The 21,406-nt window shown below is 36.0% G+C and overlaps 1 protein-coding gene across 1 annotated transcript in view; it reads left to right on the top strand.

Annotated features, from left to right (window-relative positions):
- The window catches only part of LMLN2 (leishmanolysin like peptidase 2), a 457,833-nt gene that overhangs the window by 79,195 nt on the left and 357,232 nt on the right, over window positions 1–21,406 (top strand). Inside the window, exon 6 of the mRNA XM_044058759.1 lies at window positions 17,912–18,037. Within this exon, the coding sequence (XP_043914694.1) occupies window positions 17,912–18,037 (126 nt within the window). The remainder of the gene's footprint in view (window positions 1–17,911; window positions 18,038–21,406) is intronic.

Here is a 21,406-nt window from a genome sequence, read left to right as displayed (position 1 = left end):
GTGCAAATATAAAGAGACTTTTAGAAAACAGAAACACTACAAAAGGGGGAAGTGAGATGGGTAAGAGACCCAGTGGCTCATGTAATCAGTGTGCATATATTAACAGAGATGTGGAGATCATATTAGAAAATAAAATGCTAAGTAAAATTATTTTTAAAAAAGGCAATTGTGCTTCTATTAAAATAGTGTACTTGACAAACTGTTCTACTTATAGAAATAGATTCCAAAACTGCTAGTAGGGTAAATCTTTCTCAAATTTATTTAAATCAACCACCACATACAAGCGCTTTCATCTCATGAATGAGACTTCTTCAGATACAAATTATGCATGTGCTACACCTACTATATATAGTATCTTAGTAACCTTAATCAATTAAACAATTAAGCAAAAAAATATTTATAAAGCACTGAAACCAACTACATTTTTTTAAAATTCATATAAATGTCATTTTGTGCCATAAAACATTATTCAAAACATACAAAATACCAAATATGTTTAAAAATATTATAGAATATATATGTATGTTAAAAATGTTTTTAAAAATGTTTAAAAACTGTATGAAAAATGTGTTTAAAAATTCTATTAAATGAACACAGATAAATAAATGCAGATGAATAAAATATCTCCCTTCATTGGTATAGTAAACAACAGATTTTCAATAGATTTATAATTAATCTATAATAGGATAAACTTCAGTATTACTAGGAATGAAATAAGTATATAGAACGTATTAAAACAAATATATTAAACTTTAGCTGCCTTCTCAATAAGTATAGGCTTAATGCTAATATATTCATTTAATCCAGGGGTTAATTAGCCCTAAATCTCAATTGCCATCTTAATTCCCTGTTTAATAATAACTTATTTGTATAACCTCCCCTGCTATTGTTTTTAACCAAATCAAGAATACCAAATTTGAAACTACTAAAAGATGCACAGGTAACCTAATGTTTATATAGGGCACTAGTGTCTTTTTTGGTCCTAATATTATAAAGATGTTCATATATTCTATCTTTTAGTGCCCTTTCAGTTTTCCCTATATAGAATGATGAACAATATGTGCAAATGGCCATATAAACCAACATCCTACTATAACAGTTACCTTTACAAAATTTAACAACACTATCTAAGCCATTGTTCAATTTAACTGTTTCTTCCTTGAAAATATATGAACATTGTGCACATCTACCGCAGGAACTAGTTGCTTTTTTAATAATCTCCTTATTACCAGCTATTTCAAAAGTCCTTTTAAAATTCATTCCTGTCCTATAAATAAAATGTGGTTTATTTCCTATCACTTCATATATTTCCTTATTAGTTTTTAATATACACCAATTGGCTTCCACAGTTTCTTTAAAAAAATCAGAGAACAAGTTAAATTCAGTAACACAGGCCCCCTGGTAATTTTTTGTCACTTTGTCAGATTCAACCTCCCTTTTAGAGGAATATCTTTTGGAAAATAGAGTTGACAAATTAACTTATAATTTTTTGAGACAAACACATCCTATTATTCCTCAGTTTTTGGGGTACCTAAGGTTCATAAATCTTTAATTGAACCCCCTTTTAGACCTATTGTTTCAGCTAGGAATTCCAAAACACATCCACTAGCAGTGTACATAGACAGTCTTATTAAAAATATTGTTACTAAGACGGAACATTTAATTAAAGATTCCTGGGAATTTCTTAGTAAAATAAAAAAAAAGAATTGTGGACAGAAAGGTGTGTGTTTTTAACTATCGATGTTAAGAATTTATTTACTTGTATACCACGGGTTGAGGGGTATGAACTTTTTGAGGAATGTATTTATAAACACTTGGATTTACCTTATGATCAAAAGCTATTAATTCTTGAGTTAATGGAAGTGGTTTTGGACAACAATTATATAGGCTTTGAAGGTGAATATTACCAACAAACCAGCGATGTAGCAATGGGGGCAGCTTGCACCCCCATCTATGCTAATTCAGTGATGTTAGCATGGGAGGAGAGATTTGTGTTTAAAAGTATTTATAGTGAACACATTAAGTGCTACCTAAGATTTTTGGATGACATTTTTGTCATATGGGATGGCACCAAGGAAAGTATAATTGACTTTATTGAATATTTGAATAACTCTACTAATTTTCTTTCTTTCACGCATGTAGTCGACGACTACAGTATTAATTACTTGGACATCACTGATTATAAAACACAGCTTGGTTTTAAGTCTAAAATTTTTCGTAAGGTCACATGGTGCAATAGTTATTTGCACCACAATAGTGCACACCCCTTCCATCAGAAAAGAAGTTTGATTAAGGGTCAGGCTGTCAGATTGGCTAGGATGACCTCCGACTTTTCTGACTTATTTGAAGAATTCATTTTTCTTGGTAATAAGTTTATTGAGAGAGGATATCCCAGGGATTTAGTTGATAAAGTATTGGAAGAAGTTTTCAATAGCTGGACTAGATAGAAGGCTTTATTAGGTGAACCCCTTAAAACTGAGGTTGAATCTGACAAAGTGACAAAAAATTACCAGGGAGCCTGTGTTACTGAATTTAACTTGTTCTCTGATTTTTTTAAAGAAACTGTGGAAGCCAATTGGTGTATATTAAAAACTAATAAGGAAATATATGAAGTGATAGGAAATAAACCACATTTTATTTATAGGACAGGAATGAATTTTAAAAGGTCTTTTGAAATAGCTGGTAATAAGGAGATTATTAAAAAAGCAACTAGTTCCTGCGGTAGATGTGCACAATGTTCATATATTTTCAAGGAAGAAACAGTTAAATTGAACAATGGCTTAGATAGTGTTGTTAAATTTTGTAAAGGTAACTGTTATAGTAGGATGTTGGTTTATATGGCCATTTGCACATATTGTTCATCATTCTATATAGGGAAAACTGAAAGGGCACTAAAAGATAGAATATATGAACATCTTTATGATATTAGGACCAAAAAAGACACTAGTGCCCTATATAAACATTCGGTTACCTGTGCATCTTTTACTAGTTTCAAATTTGGTATTATTGATTTGGTTAAAAACAATAGCAGGGGAGGGGATACAAAGAATTTATTATTAAACAGGGAATTAAGATGGCAATTGAGATTTAGGGCTAATTACCCTCCTGGCTTAAATGAATATATTAGCATTAAGCCTATACTTATTGAGAAGGCAGCTAAAGTTTAATGTATTTGTTTTAATACGTTCTATATACTTATTTCATTCCTAGTAATACTGAAGTTTATCCTGTTATAGATTAATTATAAATCTATTGAAAATCTGTTGTTTACTATACCAATGAAGGGAGATATTTTATTCATCTGCATTTATTTATCTGTGTTCATTTAATAGAATTTTTAAACACATTTTTCATACAGTTTTTAAACATTTTTAAACATTTTTAACATACATATATATTTCTATAATATTTTTAAACATATTTGATATTTTGTATGTTTTGAATAATGTTTTATGGCACAAAATGACATTTATATGAATTTTTAAAAAAATGTAGTTGGTTTCAGTGCTTTATAAATTTTTTTTTTTTTTTTGCTTAATTGTTTAATTGATTAAAGTTACTAAGATACTATATATAGTAGGTGTAGCACATGCATAATTTGTATCTGAAGAAGTCTCATTCATGAGATGAAAGCGCTTATATGTGGTGGTTGATTTAAATAAATTCGAGAAAGATTTACCCTACTAGCAGTTTTGGAATCTATTTCTACTTTTATCCAGTTGTTAGTTTTTCATAATTTATTGTTTAAACTGTTCTACTTGCACAGCTTTCTGCATTGGGAAGACTGAGTGAGCACTCAGAAATAGGATATACGAACATTTGTACGATCTCAAAAACAAAAAAGAGACTAATGCTCTATATAAACACTTTTTAACTTGTAAAGGCTTCAAAAAGTTTTTTTTTCAGCATTCGTGAACAGATTTCGATCAATCCCAGAGGGTAGGATTGAAAAACTCTGTTAAACAAAAAAGAGACCCTATGGCAATTGAGGCTAGCTGCAATATTTTCACCAGGTTTAAATGAGTTTATTTCCATTGTTCCTGTTTTAAAGGAAAAATCAGATAGATTAATGTACATGTATCTGAGGGTCAAGAATGAAATAAACAAATATTGGACTGGTCCTCTAAATATACATATCTTTTTCAAAAAAATGATTTTATAAATTAGTAGTATTTAAATACTGTATATTTTTAGTTTATTTTAATGATGTAGGATACAGTAATTGAGTATACACTTTTACTGAGGTTATATTGGGTAGGAATGACATGCAGACCATGTGACGAGTTTAGGCTGTTTCTTATTGGAAGTGTTTTACCCAATGGCAATGATTTTTTGTCTATTTAAATGTTTTTAATGTTGTCAATGGTAGATTCTGATGAAGTCCCTAGTTTGACAGTGACAAAAGTGCTCAATTTGTTCATTTACTTGCATATTAAAGGATGGTGTGGAAACCTGTTTGACCTCTATTTCGTACAATCTTTCCATTTTGGGTTCAGCATTTTTTGTGGACTGTAATTTTGCAACCTCTTTTTTGGTAATTGGTGAAGATTTCACCTAGCCAAAGAGACCAGAGCTCAAACCAAAACTGATTGCCAGTCAGATGAGTTACTGTAGGGCCTCAGGGTGGGTGTATCCTAAACCTAGTCTACATTGTCCATCCAGATGAAAAACATTATAACACACTAAGAAAGATGGTAGGGCTAGGGAGTGATGAACAGTTGCCATGTAACTAAAGGCTTACAGTGCAGTTTCTTGCATCTCCTTATGGGATCCCTCACTGCTAGGCATTATAAATGTGCACCAAAAAGTTATTTAGACAAGTTCTACACTTCTACCTCTGCTGACATCTCATCTCATAACAAAATGAAGCTGGCTTGTCAACTTATTGTCAGGTTTTCCATTGGTGCAAAGTATACAGCCCAAAGGTACCATACGATATGTCTTACGGATGACTTGTAGTCAGCAGTGTAAACATAGTCTGTTTGCGACCTGCACAGAAGCTTCTCCTTATATCAGTAAGATCCTAACATTGAGTACTCTAGTTAACGAATTGACATATGAATGTCCTCTATCAGCTTGAGGCATTGAAGTCCAAAAACAGGTTTGGTGATAGAGCATTTAAGCTTGTCTCTCTCTGGAATAGAACAAACTTCCTTTATAGGCATATGGGGAAACCTTGGGCAACAAATTTAAATCTTTAATTATATTGCACCTCTTGCTAACGTGAAACCAGAATGATACCACAGTACAAGGACAAAATGATTGACTTCAACAATTGGCTAAGCTTCTGGTGTCATTCAAAGGGGATCCAGTATCTGTCTGCCTGGGATGACATTATCGACAGACAACGATGCTTTGCCAGAGATGGCCTGCACCTGTCACCCTTGGGATTCCGGATACTGGCTAAGGCTCTTGCCACCCCTATAGTGCCTTTTTTAGGCAAGGTTCAAATGACAAATTCACCACCGTAACAGGTACAAGCAAGCAAAATCTGAGGGTAATGCTACTCAATGCTAGAAGTCTAAACCTCAAAATGCATTCACTTGAGGCACTCCTTAAAATGGAGAACATCAACATCTGTGCAGTGACAGAGATCTGGTTCAAGGCTCCAAGGAGCACCCCTGCATTACCAGGCTATAATTCATACCACACCTTTCGGCCACCTAATCTGGACCGAAACACTAAAGGTGGAGGGGTGTCTGTATTCATTAATGATATCCACACCTCCAGGCTAGTTTCTCAGCATAATGCATCTGAGATTATCCAAGTGCAACTAACTGTGGGCAAGACCGCAATCCAAATTGTAACTTGCTACAGATTCCCCACCATGCCCCAGGATTCATGCAAGTAAATGAACAAATTGATACACTGAAAAATATCAGGGTACAACCCAACACCCTAATAATGGGTGATTTCAACTACCCCACCATTAACTGGGAAAACTACTCATGTACCAACTCTTTTGCTCAACGTTTCCTGGAATTCATAAATTCCAATGCCTTGGATCAACTTATCCACACCCCCACCAAGGGCAGCAATATCCTAGACCTGGTCATTACCAACATGGGTGACCGGTGTTCCACACCAGAGGTCAGCCTAGACATCCACATCCTGCCTCAGCTCCCTCATTAGGGAAACCACCGTAAAAAAATTTCACCAAAGCCAACTTCATGCTTCTTAAGACAGAAGTGGCAAACTTCACGACATCCATGCAGACGGACAATAGAGGTATGACTGCTGAATCCTACACAAATGCACTTTATAAGCACTTACACAAGTGCATGGATCATGCTATTCCTAACAGAACCAAGATGCTATCCTCCAAAAAAGGAAGCCAATCTGGTGGTCCCCTGCCATAAACAAACTCTACAACAGAAGAAATAAACTGTTGCAAAAAAGAGTAAAATCCCATGACTGGAAGAACTCCCTGGTCAGCCTCAATAAGAAGCTGAGATCCCTCATAAAATCCACTAAAGGTAGTTATGAAAACAAAATCGCCACTGATTCTAAAGACAACCACAAAGCATTCTATAGCTATGTCAAGAATCACAATGGCAGCACTCAGATCTGCTCTGAGTTACAGCACAATGGCACTAAATATACAGAACCAACTGATATTGCCAACATCCTGGCAGATAGGTTCAATGCTAACTTTACCCCCTCCCTCACCCCATAAAGGGCCCATCTCTATACTGGAAGAATGCAAAGTTCCAGTAATCACGGCTGCACAGGTAAAAACACACTCTCCAAAGCCAAGAACACAGCATCCATGGGACCTGACAACATCCCAGCCTGCATTCTACATGAACTACAGAATGAACTGGCACCCCACCTAAGCACCATGTTCAATCATAGTCTCACCTCAGGCTTTGTGCCCACTGAATGGCGCACAGCGACGATTAACCCACTCCACAAAGGGGGAGCCACCACAGACCCTGGGAACTACCACCCCATTAGCCTAACAAGCTTGGTCTGCAAGGCCATGGAACATATCATCATGGAACTTATAAACAAAGACATTGGTAATCTCCAAACTTTGGTCCCCACTCAGGTCGGGTTTTTAAAAGGCAGATCATGTCTCCTAAACCTGACTGACTTCTTTGAAGCAGTCACCAAACGTAGAAGAGGGTAAGGTGATTCACACAGCCTATCTAGATCTCGCCAAGGCTTTTGACACCATCCCCTACTCTGGAATTATAGATAAACTCACTAAACTAGGTATAAATCCCTATGTCAATAGATGGGTTGCCAACTGACTCACTGACAGAACCCACACTGTGAAAGTAGCAGACACCAAATCCGACTTCAGACTAGTGACAAGTGGAGTAACACAGGGTTCAGTCCTGGGTCCTCTCCTGTTTGGTATCTACTTTTCTGAAGTACAGGCTAACACAGAAGGTCTTTAGCTAATGAAGTTCGCAGATGACTGCAAACTAGGAGGCATAATTGAAACTCCTAATGATGTGGACATCCTATAAAAGGGCCTCACTGAGACAGATGCCTGATGTCAAAGCCATGGCCTCAAGCTCAATGCCAAAATGTGCATTCTCATCCCCTTTGGTAAAAACTCTGTACCCATGAGCTACCGCAAAGGTGGTAGTCTACTTAACACCGAAAGTGTGATAAGAGAACTTGGAACACAGGTGGACAGTAGTCTCTCCTTTGATAATCACATCACCACAGTAGTCAGGAAATCCTTCTACGTGGCACACCTCATCACAAAAGGTTTCTCATCCAGGAAAAAAGAGGTCATTGTTCCCCTCTACTCGTCACTCATTAGACTCATTATAGAGTACAACGCCCCTTTTAGTATGTACCTCACAAGACATCTACAATAACTGGAAAGGCCGCAGAAATACCTCACAAAGAATATTACCAGCCTCAAACAGATGCCCTACGCAGGCCGTCTCAAAAAACTCCAGCTTTACTCCATCGCATATCGCTTACTCAGAGGCAATCTCTGCCTAACATACAAAGCTATGTCAAACCCAGAACTGTTGGACATGCTCCACTTAAAGAAATCCCAATCCCTCCGAGCTACACGCTCTAGGGACCTAAACCTTGTCACCACAATAAACAGAACATGCTGGAGGGATAGATTCCTGTCCCAGAGACTTCCCATACTCTGGAACAAACTACCTATCTATATCAAATAAAGCTCCTCATTAGCACACTTCAAGAAAAATCTTGATGACTGGATGGGAAATAGGAAATTCACTCCTGGGATCACCTCTGTGGCTCTGCTCGACAGAGGTACAGGAAAATAATTTTCTTGGGTGGCGAAAGCCAGGGTACCTTTTTGGCTAGGCTTGCATGGGCCCTAGGGCCAATAGCCTAGTACCTACCTATGAACATATGAAACTCACAATCTAAGGTTAATTTACCATTAGCATGTTAACATAAATGGGTTCAGTTAAGGAAGAAAGTAAGCTTTAGTCTTTTCTCTGTCTAAAAACAAATTCCTGTCTTTCTATAGTTTTTATATTTTTAGTGCATAAAAGCTTGATGAGTTCTTTATTAGACCACAGTTTGTACTGTAGCTCACTTGTCCCATCATTGTTTAGTACATTAAAATAATGCAACTAACCTAGAATTCAAATTATTATGTTCGTATCTCTTAAGTGCACCTCATTACAAAGAAATTACCTCACTTGGGATCTTAAAAAGTTCATGTTCCTTGAAGTTGCAGATTGAAAGGGTCTGTCACACATCCAGTGTTAGAAATTTTTTAACTGATATCCATGGTAAATAGAAAGTAATCATATTAATTCATTTTTTTATAAGTAAAGCCACCATATTTTAACCATCCTATGCCCTTTCTAGTTGAAGCTGTTAGTAAGCCATTAGTACATGTTCCACATTATGCCCTTTTGTTCCACATTATGAGGGCTAGTGTTCCTCATTTTGGAGATGGAAGGTTGAGAGCTATGATTATGTTTATGTTGCTGTAAATCTACTGTACAAATCCTCATCAAATATAACTCTGTTGTTATGATCTGTATAGAATATATTTTCTGATACTATTCTTTGATACTGCCAGAATACAGTTATAATCATTGTTCAAATGTTCACAGAAACTAATGTACAGAAGATTTATCTTGTAGCCATGCTGAACGTATTATATATAAGTTGGTACCTAATTTGGATCCTTCTGTTGTCTACTTATGGTAGAGATTACATCTTCCTATGTAAAGTCACAAAATCCAAAAACATTGATGCAGTAAGAAGCAGTCGATCACTTTTATTAAATAAATTACAGATTTTAGTCACAAATGTAAGAATGCCATCAAGATAACAGTCAACCTCTATGCATTATAAGAAGGAAATAAGTAGTAACAAGTACCTTGACTTTTCCAACATGCATCAATACCACATTAAAAAGGTACAGTTAAAATCCAATCCATACTTTTATCAACAAACTGAGTTTAATGCATTTGACTTTCCACAACTGAATGCAACATCTAAAGTAAACTTTTTTAAATACTAGATCAAGTTATTATTAGTGCATGATGTTTTGTAGATGTTTTAATGTTTATATTTACATTTTAGAAATAGAGAATCATTGTTTTCATAGTGAACTTCAGTTAAATGCCATCAAGGAAGTGTTGTATCTATAACAGGACTGTATACATAAGTATGAAAAAAATGATTGTTAGTCTGATGAAGTTGTTAAGTTTGTGAATGAAAACACTAAACTGTTTAATAAAACCGATTCAATGCTACTTGTTCCATCAGTGTTCTTTTGCTTTGTATAGTAGTTGATAAAACCATGAGGGTTATCTGATCTATCATATTATGGACTTGTTATTGTCTGAGGTAAAAATCCAGCAGTTTAATAGCTCTGGTCCCTATCCATAATGGGTTTGTGTTAGTCGTATTAAAGCGTCTTTTGTCCTAATATCCAATGTGCATTGTATTTATCTGTTGTCTTTACCAGGGGTCTCACCTTCTAATCCCCTCATCTTTGAGCATCTTCAACTACCTTATCTTAGCATATAAATTATCTACGGTTATCATTGCTCTGATTAATTTGTTTTACATGCCATTCTATATATGTTCTGGAACTGTCAATAATATGGAGAAAATGCTGAATCTCTACAAGGTGGTCTGCACACCTTGGCTAATTCTAATCACAAGTGAAATTATTGTGTGATCTGATATTAAAGATAGAATCATTTTGGGCTCCATTACCTGAAATTTCTGCCGCATGTGCTTTCAAATTATTTGAAAAGATCCTCCAATAGTTCTGCTAGTGTTATTCTCTGAAGCATATTTTTAAGCTGGTCACTGATTTTCATCTTATCATCCCTTTTGCTGGTATCCAACTGATCAGAAATGTTAAGACCTCCCCCACCCCAACAGGAGCCCCTTCAGCTGTTTCATGATTTTCTGTACTACTTTATACCACCTAAGGGAAATAATTACTAGCTGCTGTCTGCTACTGTGTAGAACTAGCCAGCACAAACTGCCTCCATGATGCAAAGGGATACAGTCCTAATTAAACATCAGCTGACCCAGGTTTTATTAGTGGTCCAGATGCTGGAGAAACTAGACACAGTTGGATGGGATTTAGTGGTTAACATTAGCTGTCCCATTGCGGAGAATGTAGTGCTGCTACCTAGTGAAGACCAAGTGGTGTTACAGCAGGGAAGGACCAACAGTGTATGTATTAGCCTATGCTCTGGAGCTGGGTTTTTGGAATATATGTGTGTGTGTGTGTGTGTGTGTGTGTGTGTGTGTGTGTGTGTGTGTGTGTGTGTGTGTGTGTGTGTGTGTGTGTGTGTGTGTGTTTGTGCTTTAGGCACTTACATTTGTACCAACCAAGACATTTGGTGGTTAAGAAAACAATACCTGCTGAAATCATGACCCACTGATATCTGGCCCTTATCCCCCATGGGTCTATATTTGATGAACGAAGGTTCATCTTAGCGAACGCTCACATGAGGGAATATCCAGATACTCGAAACTGCAATTGTGGGGGGCTGTGCTCCCCACACCCCCCCTAAATATATATTCCAACTCCAAGATCGCACTACAGTGAGGAAAGGGCAAATATTCCCATATTCACTGTACCGCTATCTCGCAATTGCGGTTTTGAGTTGCCCAATATTCGCTCATGTGAGCGTTCGCTAAGATGAACTTTCATTCATCTAATATAGACCCTCCCCCACTATACTGCAGAAGAGGTAGGCTAGAGAAAAATAATGACAAATTGATCAGTGGAAGTAAATGTAAGGTCAATGAGTAGGGACCAAAAAACATTTAAATATACATCAGTTGTCCTTCTCTATCCTGTTAAAAATCTGTCATTCTGAAGAGGCCCCATTTCTGACTATTAATGACCATTCCTGTCTTATAAGGAGTAGTATGTACTGAAGGACATATATGCACAAACATATATTTCATTAATTTATCCACCTACTTTTGGTGATTCTCTTTTCTTGCATAAACTTCTATTAGGCTCATTTCTCTTTAACTCAATTAGGATCCTTACATTCATTCTTTTGTTGACTGTGTTAGTACCACAAGAACTGTGGCCTATTTTCAGGAGAAACTATTTTCCTTCTCTGTAATCTATAGCTAATTGCAAAATTATCATAACCCAGCCATTAAATAATATAGCAATAACCCACGGCTCAGTGTGGGTAATGCTGGATTTACCCACGGGTGGCAAGGTTTGGTCACAAGGGTGAAGCCCAAATGACCAAACAAAGCCAACCGTGGGTAAATCCAGCATTACCCACACCCAGCCATGGGTTATTGTTATAATACAATGGTGTTAGTTTGTGTTTTGTTATCTTTGTGTTGTTATTTAGGTTCTTGTTTGCTTTACTTTGTATTCTTCCACTTTTTGTGAGATAAAATAGTCCACACTTTCAGTTTGTGTTTATTGTTTATTTGTGTTTTAATTTATATACAAGCTATTATAAATTTTTTCAAGAGATGTTAGGAAATAATTATATAAGTAGATATAGTTTTAAAACTTTTGGTATGTCTTCATGTTGCAGTTTCTTTTATATTTCTGTATTGCTTCTGACTTGATGGTTGTCTATGCTGAGATGTTGGCTTGAGTTCTTGTTAGTATAGTACCTGTAATGAGAGATTGTGTTTATAGCTAGTTTTATGTTTATATATATATATATATATATATATATATATATATAAAATTTTAGTTATATATAAGTATAAATTTACTTACTTATTTTGTTGGGTTCCTATGTTGTAGATGTTTATTGTTCCATAGTCTTATAATTTGTTGTTTGTCTTGTGGTTTTACTAGTTCATTTTCCAGGTATGGATGTTCTGTGTTATGGAGTTTCATTTTTTTTCTGGGTCCGTTGTCTGTTGTATTATTGATATTATCTTTATTTATTAGATTTTTTGGTGTTTCTTGTTGTGTTCCAGATATTATTTTTCTCCATGTTTTGAATTCTTCTACTGATGGTTGGTAATAGGATCGTAGTGATGTTTCACTTTTATGTCCTGTCACAGTCATTATTTGTCGTGCCTCCATCCCTGATTGTGACACTAATGTTACTGCTGTTTCTCTTAAGGAGTGGTTTGTGTATCTCTTTGATAAGTTTGCTAGTTTGCAGATTTCTGGTAACATTTTTGAAAGATAATTTATTCCCATCGGTTGTGTTGAGTACCATGTTTCCATTTTGTCAAGTACATGTTGTGGATGTCTTTTTGGATGGAGGAACAGTTCTTTTGTATTAGGTGGCCTTTTTTGTAGGTATTTTTTTAAATTTTTACAGGGCATAAAGGGTTTGTGTGGTTTTCAAACATGAATCCTCTTAGCAAATGTTTTGTGACATCATCATGTTCTTTGTGTTTTTTTTGTATGTTTGTTAAAATTTTTTGTTACATATTCTGTGCCATCTGTATCTTTCTTTATTGTAAAACTGTCTTCTGTTAGGTATTGTACTCCTTCATTCCCACGGTGTGGAAAGTGTAGCTGTATGTCAAACCAGACTTTTCTTACAAGTCCGTCTGCTGTGTTTGGGGAAAAGTACTTGGCTGTTTCTCAGCTATTTCTTGTATTGTGAGTGGGTGGTGGTGTTCTGCTGTATCTTTTCCTTGTCTTCTGTAATTTTTAATTACTGACTTAAATACATTATTTGCATTTGTTAGACGTATATCTGTTATTATGTTAATCTTTCTATTTAATGGTGGGTTGTTTATATATCTATTAAGTCCTGCATGTAAGGATACAAATGCACTTATTACATATTCTTCTCCTTTTGTGTTTCATACTGTAGCATCGAATTCTCTAAGTATTGTGTTTAAGTTTTCTGGTATAATAGTGTGCAAGTCTATGTTGTAGTTTTTTTGTTTTTGTCAGTTTTGAAGTATGTTTACAGCCCGCTCTGTTTTTCTTGCACTTGATTCTTCTTTTTCTAATTCTAGTGTTTCTATTTCTTTAGGGGTTTTTTCTGCATGTCTTTTGTTAGATTTCTGTGTGGAACAGGCTTGAAATGTTTTTTACTTTTTTGAAGTGTATGACTTGTCACACGGTTGTCTTCTCTATGGGATGTGTTATGCTGTAGTACTTCCTGTTCTTGTAGTTGGAGAACTTTCTTGCCTGAAGGTTTCATCGTGGTTTCTGGTATGTTGTTAAATATTTCTTCAATGTAACGATCACTTATTAGTTCAAAGTTTACTTCCATTTTTTTTTTTTTTTTTTTTTTTGTATGGTGTCTCTCGTTCTGGTGTTTTTTCTGTCTGACTTTGTAGTCTTTGTGTTTAAGAAGGCTCATGCAGGTGTTTGAAGGGATGTTATCAAACAGGGCCGGGTGGTGCTGGGTAAAATAGAGTTTAAGTATGTTAGAACGTGATAATATGTGCAGTTATATTTTATTAATGTATAGTTATCTTACAATTCTGGTCTAGTTTTAATGTACAACACATTTGAAAAAGATCCTTAATTGGTCACAGGATGGCAATGTAGTATGAGGTTGTAGAAGGAATATGCTGGTTGTGGAAGTTAAGTATGGTGTGTCTGTTTTAAGTGTCTGCTCTCAGTAAAATTGTTCTTTTGATGACTGTGAGGTTTAGGGATATCTAGTAATTTACTTGAGGTAGGCATGTTGTGGGTAAGTATGAATGTGAGTTCCTGATTAATGTGCTTTTAAGTGCAAGCAGAATTACTCTGTTAGGTAGTGGGATGAAGCACAAGTCTTCAGGAGAGACCCTTGGTTTTTTTTCTGTTTAGAAATAAATGTATGGGCTGGGAGGAGGATCATTCGTGAATTAGTGTGTGCTCCCTTCTTAAAGCCGAGTTTGCTTCATCTATTTATTCTTCACGCTTTCTTTCCAAATGTGCATAAATATAGTACCTCTGTTGAGAATGTGTGTGTACAAAAAAGTTGTAAAATATTTGTGTGATATTGCCGTTTGTCTTGCAACATTTTTTTGTTTAAAACAACTTTTGCATTCTTTGTATTGGGGCATGTTCGTTTATTAATCGTTGTGATGTTGGTGTAGGTGCATTTGTTGGCTACTGGTTTTACATTTGGGAGTTTACTGCAGATGCGTTACTAATACGTTCAAGCTTTTGATTTCTTGTTTTTATTGTCATTTTATTACATTTACTTGGCAACCTGATCTAAGAGAGTCATTCTGCTTGGCCATGAGTGCTGCTGAAAAGTACGGAACGTTTTTCATTGACATTTTACCGTAGTGAGAGGATTATTTTGTAGAGAATCTTGGTTATGAAATCTGTCCACTGCAGTCGCGGCTGCATGATATATTAGTGGCCGGACTTTTTAGTTTGGTTCCTTTGGATTTACAATGTGCACACTGGTTGGATTGGCCAATCAGCATGCACGTTTTTTGTGTTTGCCGAGATGCCATTTTATAATATTATATATATATAAGCACTGAGCACTGAATGGTACATTTACATACACATCTGCATAAATTCATACACATATACATACACATATATCAAAGTTTCATAATGTCTGGCCAGGTTGACACAATAAATAATTAAAACTTCCTGTGTTCTTATCAAAAAAAATTTAAGCCTTGGCAAAAATACAGTCATCCTAAATGAGTAAGGAGCTCATTGTTTCATTTGTTTACTCTGTAAGTAATGAATTCTTCTTGATGTCTTTTCTTATTCTTCCCATTACGAAACTTATGTTTTCATATTCCATCTTGAGCAGTTTTATGCACAAATCAGTAAATTGTTTCTCTTTCTGAAAGACTTTATAAACCTTAGAAGCATTTGTTTTGTATCCTCCTAATCCTTCTTGTAATCATTTTCACATCTTCAATTATTTATATTCTCTTGTCTGCATAGCTGCATCCAGATCCATTTGGGATGGTGTAACAGTTAATGTCTTTACCTCACAGGTACAAGGCTTGATTCTAACCTCTGCTTATTGACTAGTCTTGTAATAGTCTACAGACTAAAAGCCTAGTATTTACTTATGAACCTATGTTATATGACTAATCAAATGGGAGGCCTGCAAATGCAGTTGAGATAATCTGTCTCGTCAAATTTGATCACGTATGTGATTTTGTAGTATTTTTTAGGTGATCCCAGGTGGTTTAATGGTTAGGATTTGGCAGTCCTACTGCCATAGCCTGAATTCAGTTCCCAGTCGGGGAATTTCAATGAATTTGGGGATAGGTTTGGCATAATATTTAAGGTCTATACCTCATAGACATAAGGCATAGGGTTTGATTCTGACCTCAGGTATGGGGTAAGCTTAAAATGACCCTTCAGGCCAGTTAGAAAAATGTTTGATTTTTAACCTATACAGTAATTAAAATTAGATCCTGCAGTCCAGCTTTGATCTTCTACTTCACACAGTTGGCAAAACTTCAAAACTGAGCCACTTAACAGGAAACTTGAGATATCTACTATAACAAAACAGAAAATAAGTATCATAGAGAAAATAAACAATACCAAACATAAGTTACACTTTTAACACTTTTGCTGTTTGGACTGTCAAGGGTTAGAACATACCAAAAACATCACATTTAAATACTGGTAATCTCTTTGAAACCTACTAATAAGAAAAATACATTAATCAGCATGTAGTGAACAAAGTAATTCATACAGTAAGTGATACAGCTTGAATTGCATTATAATAATTACTCCCAATTCGTTTGTCAATTGCATCAAGTAACAATGTTTGAAGCTTAAATGGGCAGCAAGCTTCTTTTTCCTTTTTTTCTTTAAAACCAACTCAGTTTTGAAAATTTCATAGCTGGGGCCTGGTACATCATTTTGCATTTAACCAAGAGGCATGAGAGGCAATGTAAATCAGTAGCTATTGGACAGATCTCTGACTATTCTTAGCCATCATGTGCTCCAGTAGTCTCAAATATGCATTTCTAGTGGTCTCACTGATAAAGTACATGCCACAAGGGCATGTTAACAATAAATTCCCAAGAACAGCAAGCAACCAGGTACCAAAGCACCAAGACCAGTAATCCACACTAGCACCTCTGTCAGGCGAAGCAATAAAGCCATGGATAAAATCTTCAATGAACACTTGTTTATTTAGCACATTCCAACAGTTGCAGAACCACCAGCACTCTGTGGTAGTGCTGGTGGTTCTGCAACTGTTGGAATCTGCTAAATAAACAAGTGTTCACTGAAGATTTTATCTGTGGCTTTATTGCTTCGCCTGACAGAGGTGCTAGTGTGGACTGCATGTTAACAATAAATGACACCCTGACTGTGACAGTCAAATTTTTGTTTGGCTAGTAGTTTGTTACAATTTAAAGAATACCCCCCCCCCCCCCCCCGTGAAATCTGAAGAAGGGAGGTCAGCAGAAGGGTGCAGAAACATGACCTGAATATCTTGGAAGGGTGTAGAAACATGGCCTGACTATCTTGGAAGGGTGCAGAAACATGACCTGAATATCTTGGAAGGGTGCAGAAACAAGACCTGAATATCTTGAAAGGGTGCAGAAATATGGCCTGAATATCTTGGAAGGGTGCAGAAACATGGCCTGAATATCTTGTATTCCAGGAGCCGCAGATACCAGATCTCGGACATTTTTTTTTTTGCTCTTCCATTAAAAATTTGAGGCAGTAGGGAGGGGACATGTATCCTAAGTTGTCTAGTGTAACTGCATGTTACAATTGTAGCAAACAGTTTGCAACAGTATAAAAAAAATGTTTCTCTATTTTTTAACTAAACCGTGTGTGCTGTTGTACTCCATTGTAGGGTATAAACTATAGTAAATGCTTCCCACAAATGTAGCAAGCAGTTTGCAAAAATTTAAAAGAAATTAAAATGTTTCTTTTTTTTTTTTAGTAAAACCTGAGTGCTCTGTGTGTGGTATAAACTGTAGCAATGGCTACAGGAGCAGGGCAAACAAATTGACCTGAATGGGTCCTGTATTCCAGATCTGGGTTTTTTTTTTTTTTTTTTTTTGCTTTTCCCTAGACATGCATATGAATTACACAGAATTTATAGAAGCCATGCATGAATTACATAAATGTTATATATGCATACTACAGTGTAATATTTATAAGAACATTGTAAAGACAGTGCATATGCCTTGCAAAGCATGTTTCTGCTTCAATAATTTCTATCTCTAGGCCCTCTAGGGGACAACAGTGTAATACTGATTTTGCTTCTGTCTTCCAAGATGTTACTATGGATGAAGCTGCCTAAGAATCTGGGAAACCCTCGCATGTCACAGTCATGCACTGATTAGGTTATTCAAGTGACTATTTAAAGTACAAAGTACAGTAAGAAATTAATGGTTTGTATCCAGGCTATGAGATCTTCCAAGATATTAGGTGCAGCTCCAGTCTGGACACATTTAAATTGCAATAATAACAATTTCTGATGTTAAGCATGGACTAAAATGTCACCTAGTGACCCATGTTTTATTGTTATAACTCCTGTGCTGACAGTTTTGTTCTCTATTTATCTAGCCTTCAGTCATTGCCTATGCTTCATACTGTCAGACAGATTCAACAGATCGACCCATTGCAGGCGTTGTGGTGTTCTGCAAAGACCGGCTGCAAGCATCTCAGTTTATACGAGAGAAGACCTTGTTGGTTAGTATTTCTTCATATCATTATTATTTCTACCAGTCTAATTTCTAAAAACAAACCTGACACCGGTTTATTCAAACTGTGATCTTAGATTACAGATTGTGTATTCATTGCTTTCATTTCCTCTCCCCCTTTGTATTATTGTCTAACATCACCTGTAAAATTCTAAGTAGGTTAACATTTTTATTCATTCATGCTTTGCCATATTCAAATGATGGAAAATCTAAATCTGAAAGGATTAGCTGGAACAGAGCAGACTTGAATGAAAACATTTTGATTTCAGTTATGTCTAACAGTTAATGTAGACTTTTTCCTCTTCAAAAGTTTTCTATTTTGATACTTGCTGACTTACTTTTGTGTAAGTACTTGTCTGCTTTAGAAAATAAAAAAAAAATACCCAAAGGATATCTGAAAAATAAAGATTCTTTGGATTGCTGGGAAAAAAAAGGATTTACTGGCAATTAAACAGAATATCATGTATGGATCTATTTCTAAACCTCCAACCTCATATAACAAAACTTAATTTTCGCAAGACGAAAATCGCAAAAGTTGAAATACCTAAACAGTGAATTATTCCCAGGGTAAGTGAATACTTGCCCAACATGCCCTTTTCTCCATTGTAGTGTGATCCTGGAGTTAGCATATATAGCTGGGGTGTACAGTCTCCCCAAAATGGGACTGTGGGGGCTGCAGCCCCCCCCCCAGTTGGGTTTTACTTACTTTGGTGTGTGTTTTTGTGTAAGTTTGGGCAAATGTTTTATTACCCTGGGAAAAATTCACCATTTTATCTTGTGAAAATGAAGTTTGGTTATATGAGGTTTAAGGTTTAGAAGTAGATATACCCTGCATACAGATGTATTGTTGTTTGAATAAACACACACAATTTTTTAAACTTCATATATCTTTTAGGTGATTTTGAATTTGCATCCCACTGTGAATGTATCCCATGGTCCGATGTGACATAATACACCATGGATAATGGAAGAGAACAGAGTCCCTTATTCCTTAATAGAGTACAGTATGTAAGCAGTATATTCTGAATGCTACCACCAATGTAAAACAGTACAAGGACTGTGATTTTACACACCCTGCCTGCTCTCCCATGAAACTGCTATGAGCATTCTAACCAATGGACTGAACTTGTAGGCACACAGATATTATTAATATCACCTGCCAGCTAGTTCTTGGTATGGAAGTGACTGCTGGTTTCATGCAGAGCCAGCAGAAAAGACACATAACTAAAGCCCCTCTCTTCAGCCAATACAGAGGTATAGAGGGATAAATCCCTGACTGTAGCTCAGGCAACCCGGTACAAACATAGGCTCAGGTGTCTGAGCCAATGGCAGGAAGGGAAAGGCATGCCCATCTCCGGGGGGAAGGCAGTCATTCAGGCATTTTTGATCTCTAGTATATAATATACTTCACAAAATTCTTTCCACAGAAAATCTGCTACCACTCAGTCGTAATGCATGAGGTAAACACATCCAGCATTTCAATGGCTTGTGGTATTAGCATCTCTGTTTCACTTGGTAATAGTCATGTTGTTACAGAACATATGTGAGGTAAGGCAATAGTTACAGATCTTAATTAGAGAGTTAGTACTGAGTACGTACACATGCCGCTTTCTTCCCTGTTTCAGCTGTCCGACATTAGGCCCAGGCAGTGTGGGCCAAGATGCTCTGGTCTGGCTATAGCCAGAGACTAAACAAGTCTGATGCTTCACACTAGTATAGTAAGCTGCCGTGAAGCTTGGACAGAAAAAAAAGCAAACAGACTCCATTTTTTATGCTTGATAAACGCAGCTTTGCTGTTTAGTGAACATAAAATAAAAAAAAAAAGGTAAATAAAAAAATCAACTAGCAAAATTAACCCCAGTAATAGGTACAAGGCCTTGCTATTTTATTTGCACTTCACTAGGAGCAGTTTTAGAAAGCCATGCTCAGCAAAGTGAAAAAATACATTTTAAAAAAATCAACTGTGTGTGTGTGTGTGTGTGTGTGTGTGTGTGTGTGTGTGTGTGTGTGTGTGTGTGTGTGTGTGTGTGTGTGAAAGAGACATAAAGTGAGTGAGGGAGAGCACATGCCTCTCAAATTTTTTACTTAAGAATTCAGACCCAAAGAGGCTTTTCATCAGCATGTATTATCTGAACAACAGGAAGTATGAAGTTATAATGTCTCCCTTTACTGACAAACTGTAATCATCAGCAATTTACCAGAAACACAGGAGGCCAAACAGGGATGCTCTGCAAAATCAGGGACAGCTGCAGGGTTGGGGGGGGGTGCAATGCTTTGTACTGTATGATTGTTTTTTTCATTAATTTGACCACAATGACAGGTAAACTATATTCAGTGAAGAAAGTGGCTGTGATTGCTGTGTGTGTGTGTGTTTCTGTGCATGTGTGTATGAGTCTGTCTCTGCTTCTGCATGCATATCTGTGTGTGTTGGGTGTGTGTGTGTTCTTTTACATTACTCTTGTTACTTATATTTTGGATGTAAAATACATCTTCCAACAACAATTACATATGATATAGCAAGTTTGAAACATTAAGTGGATGAATTATTTTACATCAAAAATATAAAAAAAATGATGTACTAATAAGAAAGCAAATGTGAAACAATTTTACATGAAAATTACATTGTCTAAGTGCAATAATGCCCCACAGATTGAGTGTTACTCTTAAAATAACACCCTTCCAGGGAGTGTAGAGGCTCTCTGCCTGTGGCATCAATCCTCATGACACCCCTGAGTGTGCATTTTTCCCCAAAACACCCACCCTTTTAGACAATATTACTTGCTTATGTTACTGTATCCAGGACTACTTCATTTAACCATCTAAATTCAACTAAATTATTATTATTACTATCATCATCATCATCATCATCACGGGGTTAAAACCATGCAGATACCAATGACTATGAACTACTGTTGTCCCATATGAAAGCATTGACACGATAATATAATGCAAAATACAGTTCCATCTAATATACCTTAATCACCAGCAAAATTATAATATTTTCAATCATTGGCAATATGCACCAAACTAAAGGCAACATATATATCACAGGGAAGTAAGAATCTCTTTTGTGAATAAGCTAAAACTTTAACATAGTTATAAACTGCTACTTTTTCCTTTGGTTTCTGCAGTGATAGTCAATAAAAAATTCAAGCCAGTGGCTCTGCTTTAAATAATGTCTTTTCTCTCTCTCTCGCTAATGGCTTATGATGTAAATTATACACCACCTTTCATTTTTTTTCTAAATTTTCTCTCTTCATGTTCATGTTTGGCTCACTTTAGTTCATTTTCATTATGTTAACACTTGTTGCTGTGATAGACAATGCGAAATCTCCACAAACATAGAAATCATTAAAAC

Source organism: Protopterus annectens, chromosome 16.part0 (assembly GCF_019279795.1).
Source record: "Protopterus annectens isolate FY-2018-M chromosome 16.part0, PAN1.0, whole genome shotgun sequence".
NCBI lineage: Eukaryota > Metazoa > Chordata > Ceratodontiformes > Protopteridae > Protopterus > Protopterus annectens.
Note: the sequence above shows the minus strand (reverse complement) of the source record. Positions and strands in the feature narration are given on the sequence as shown.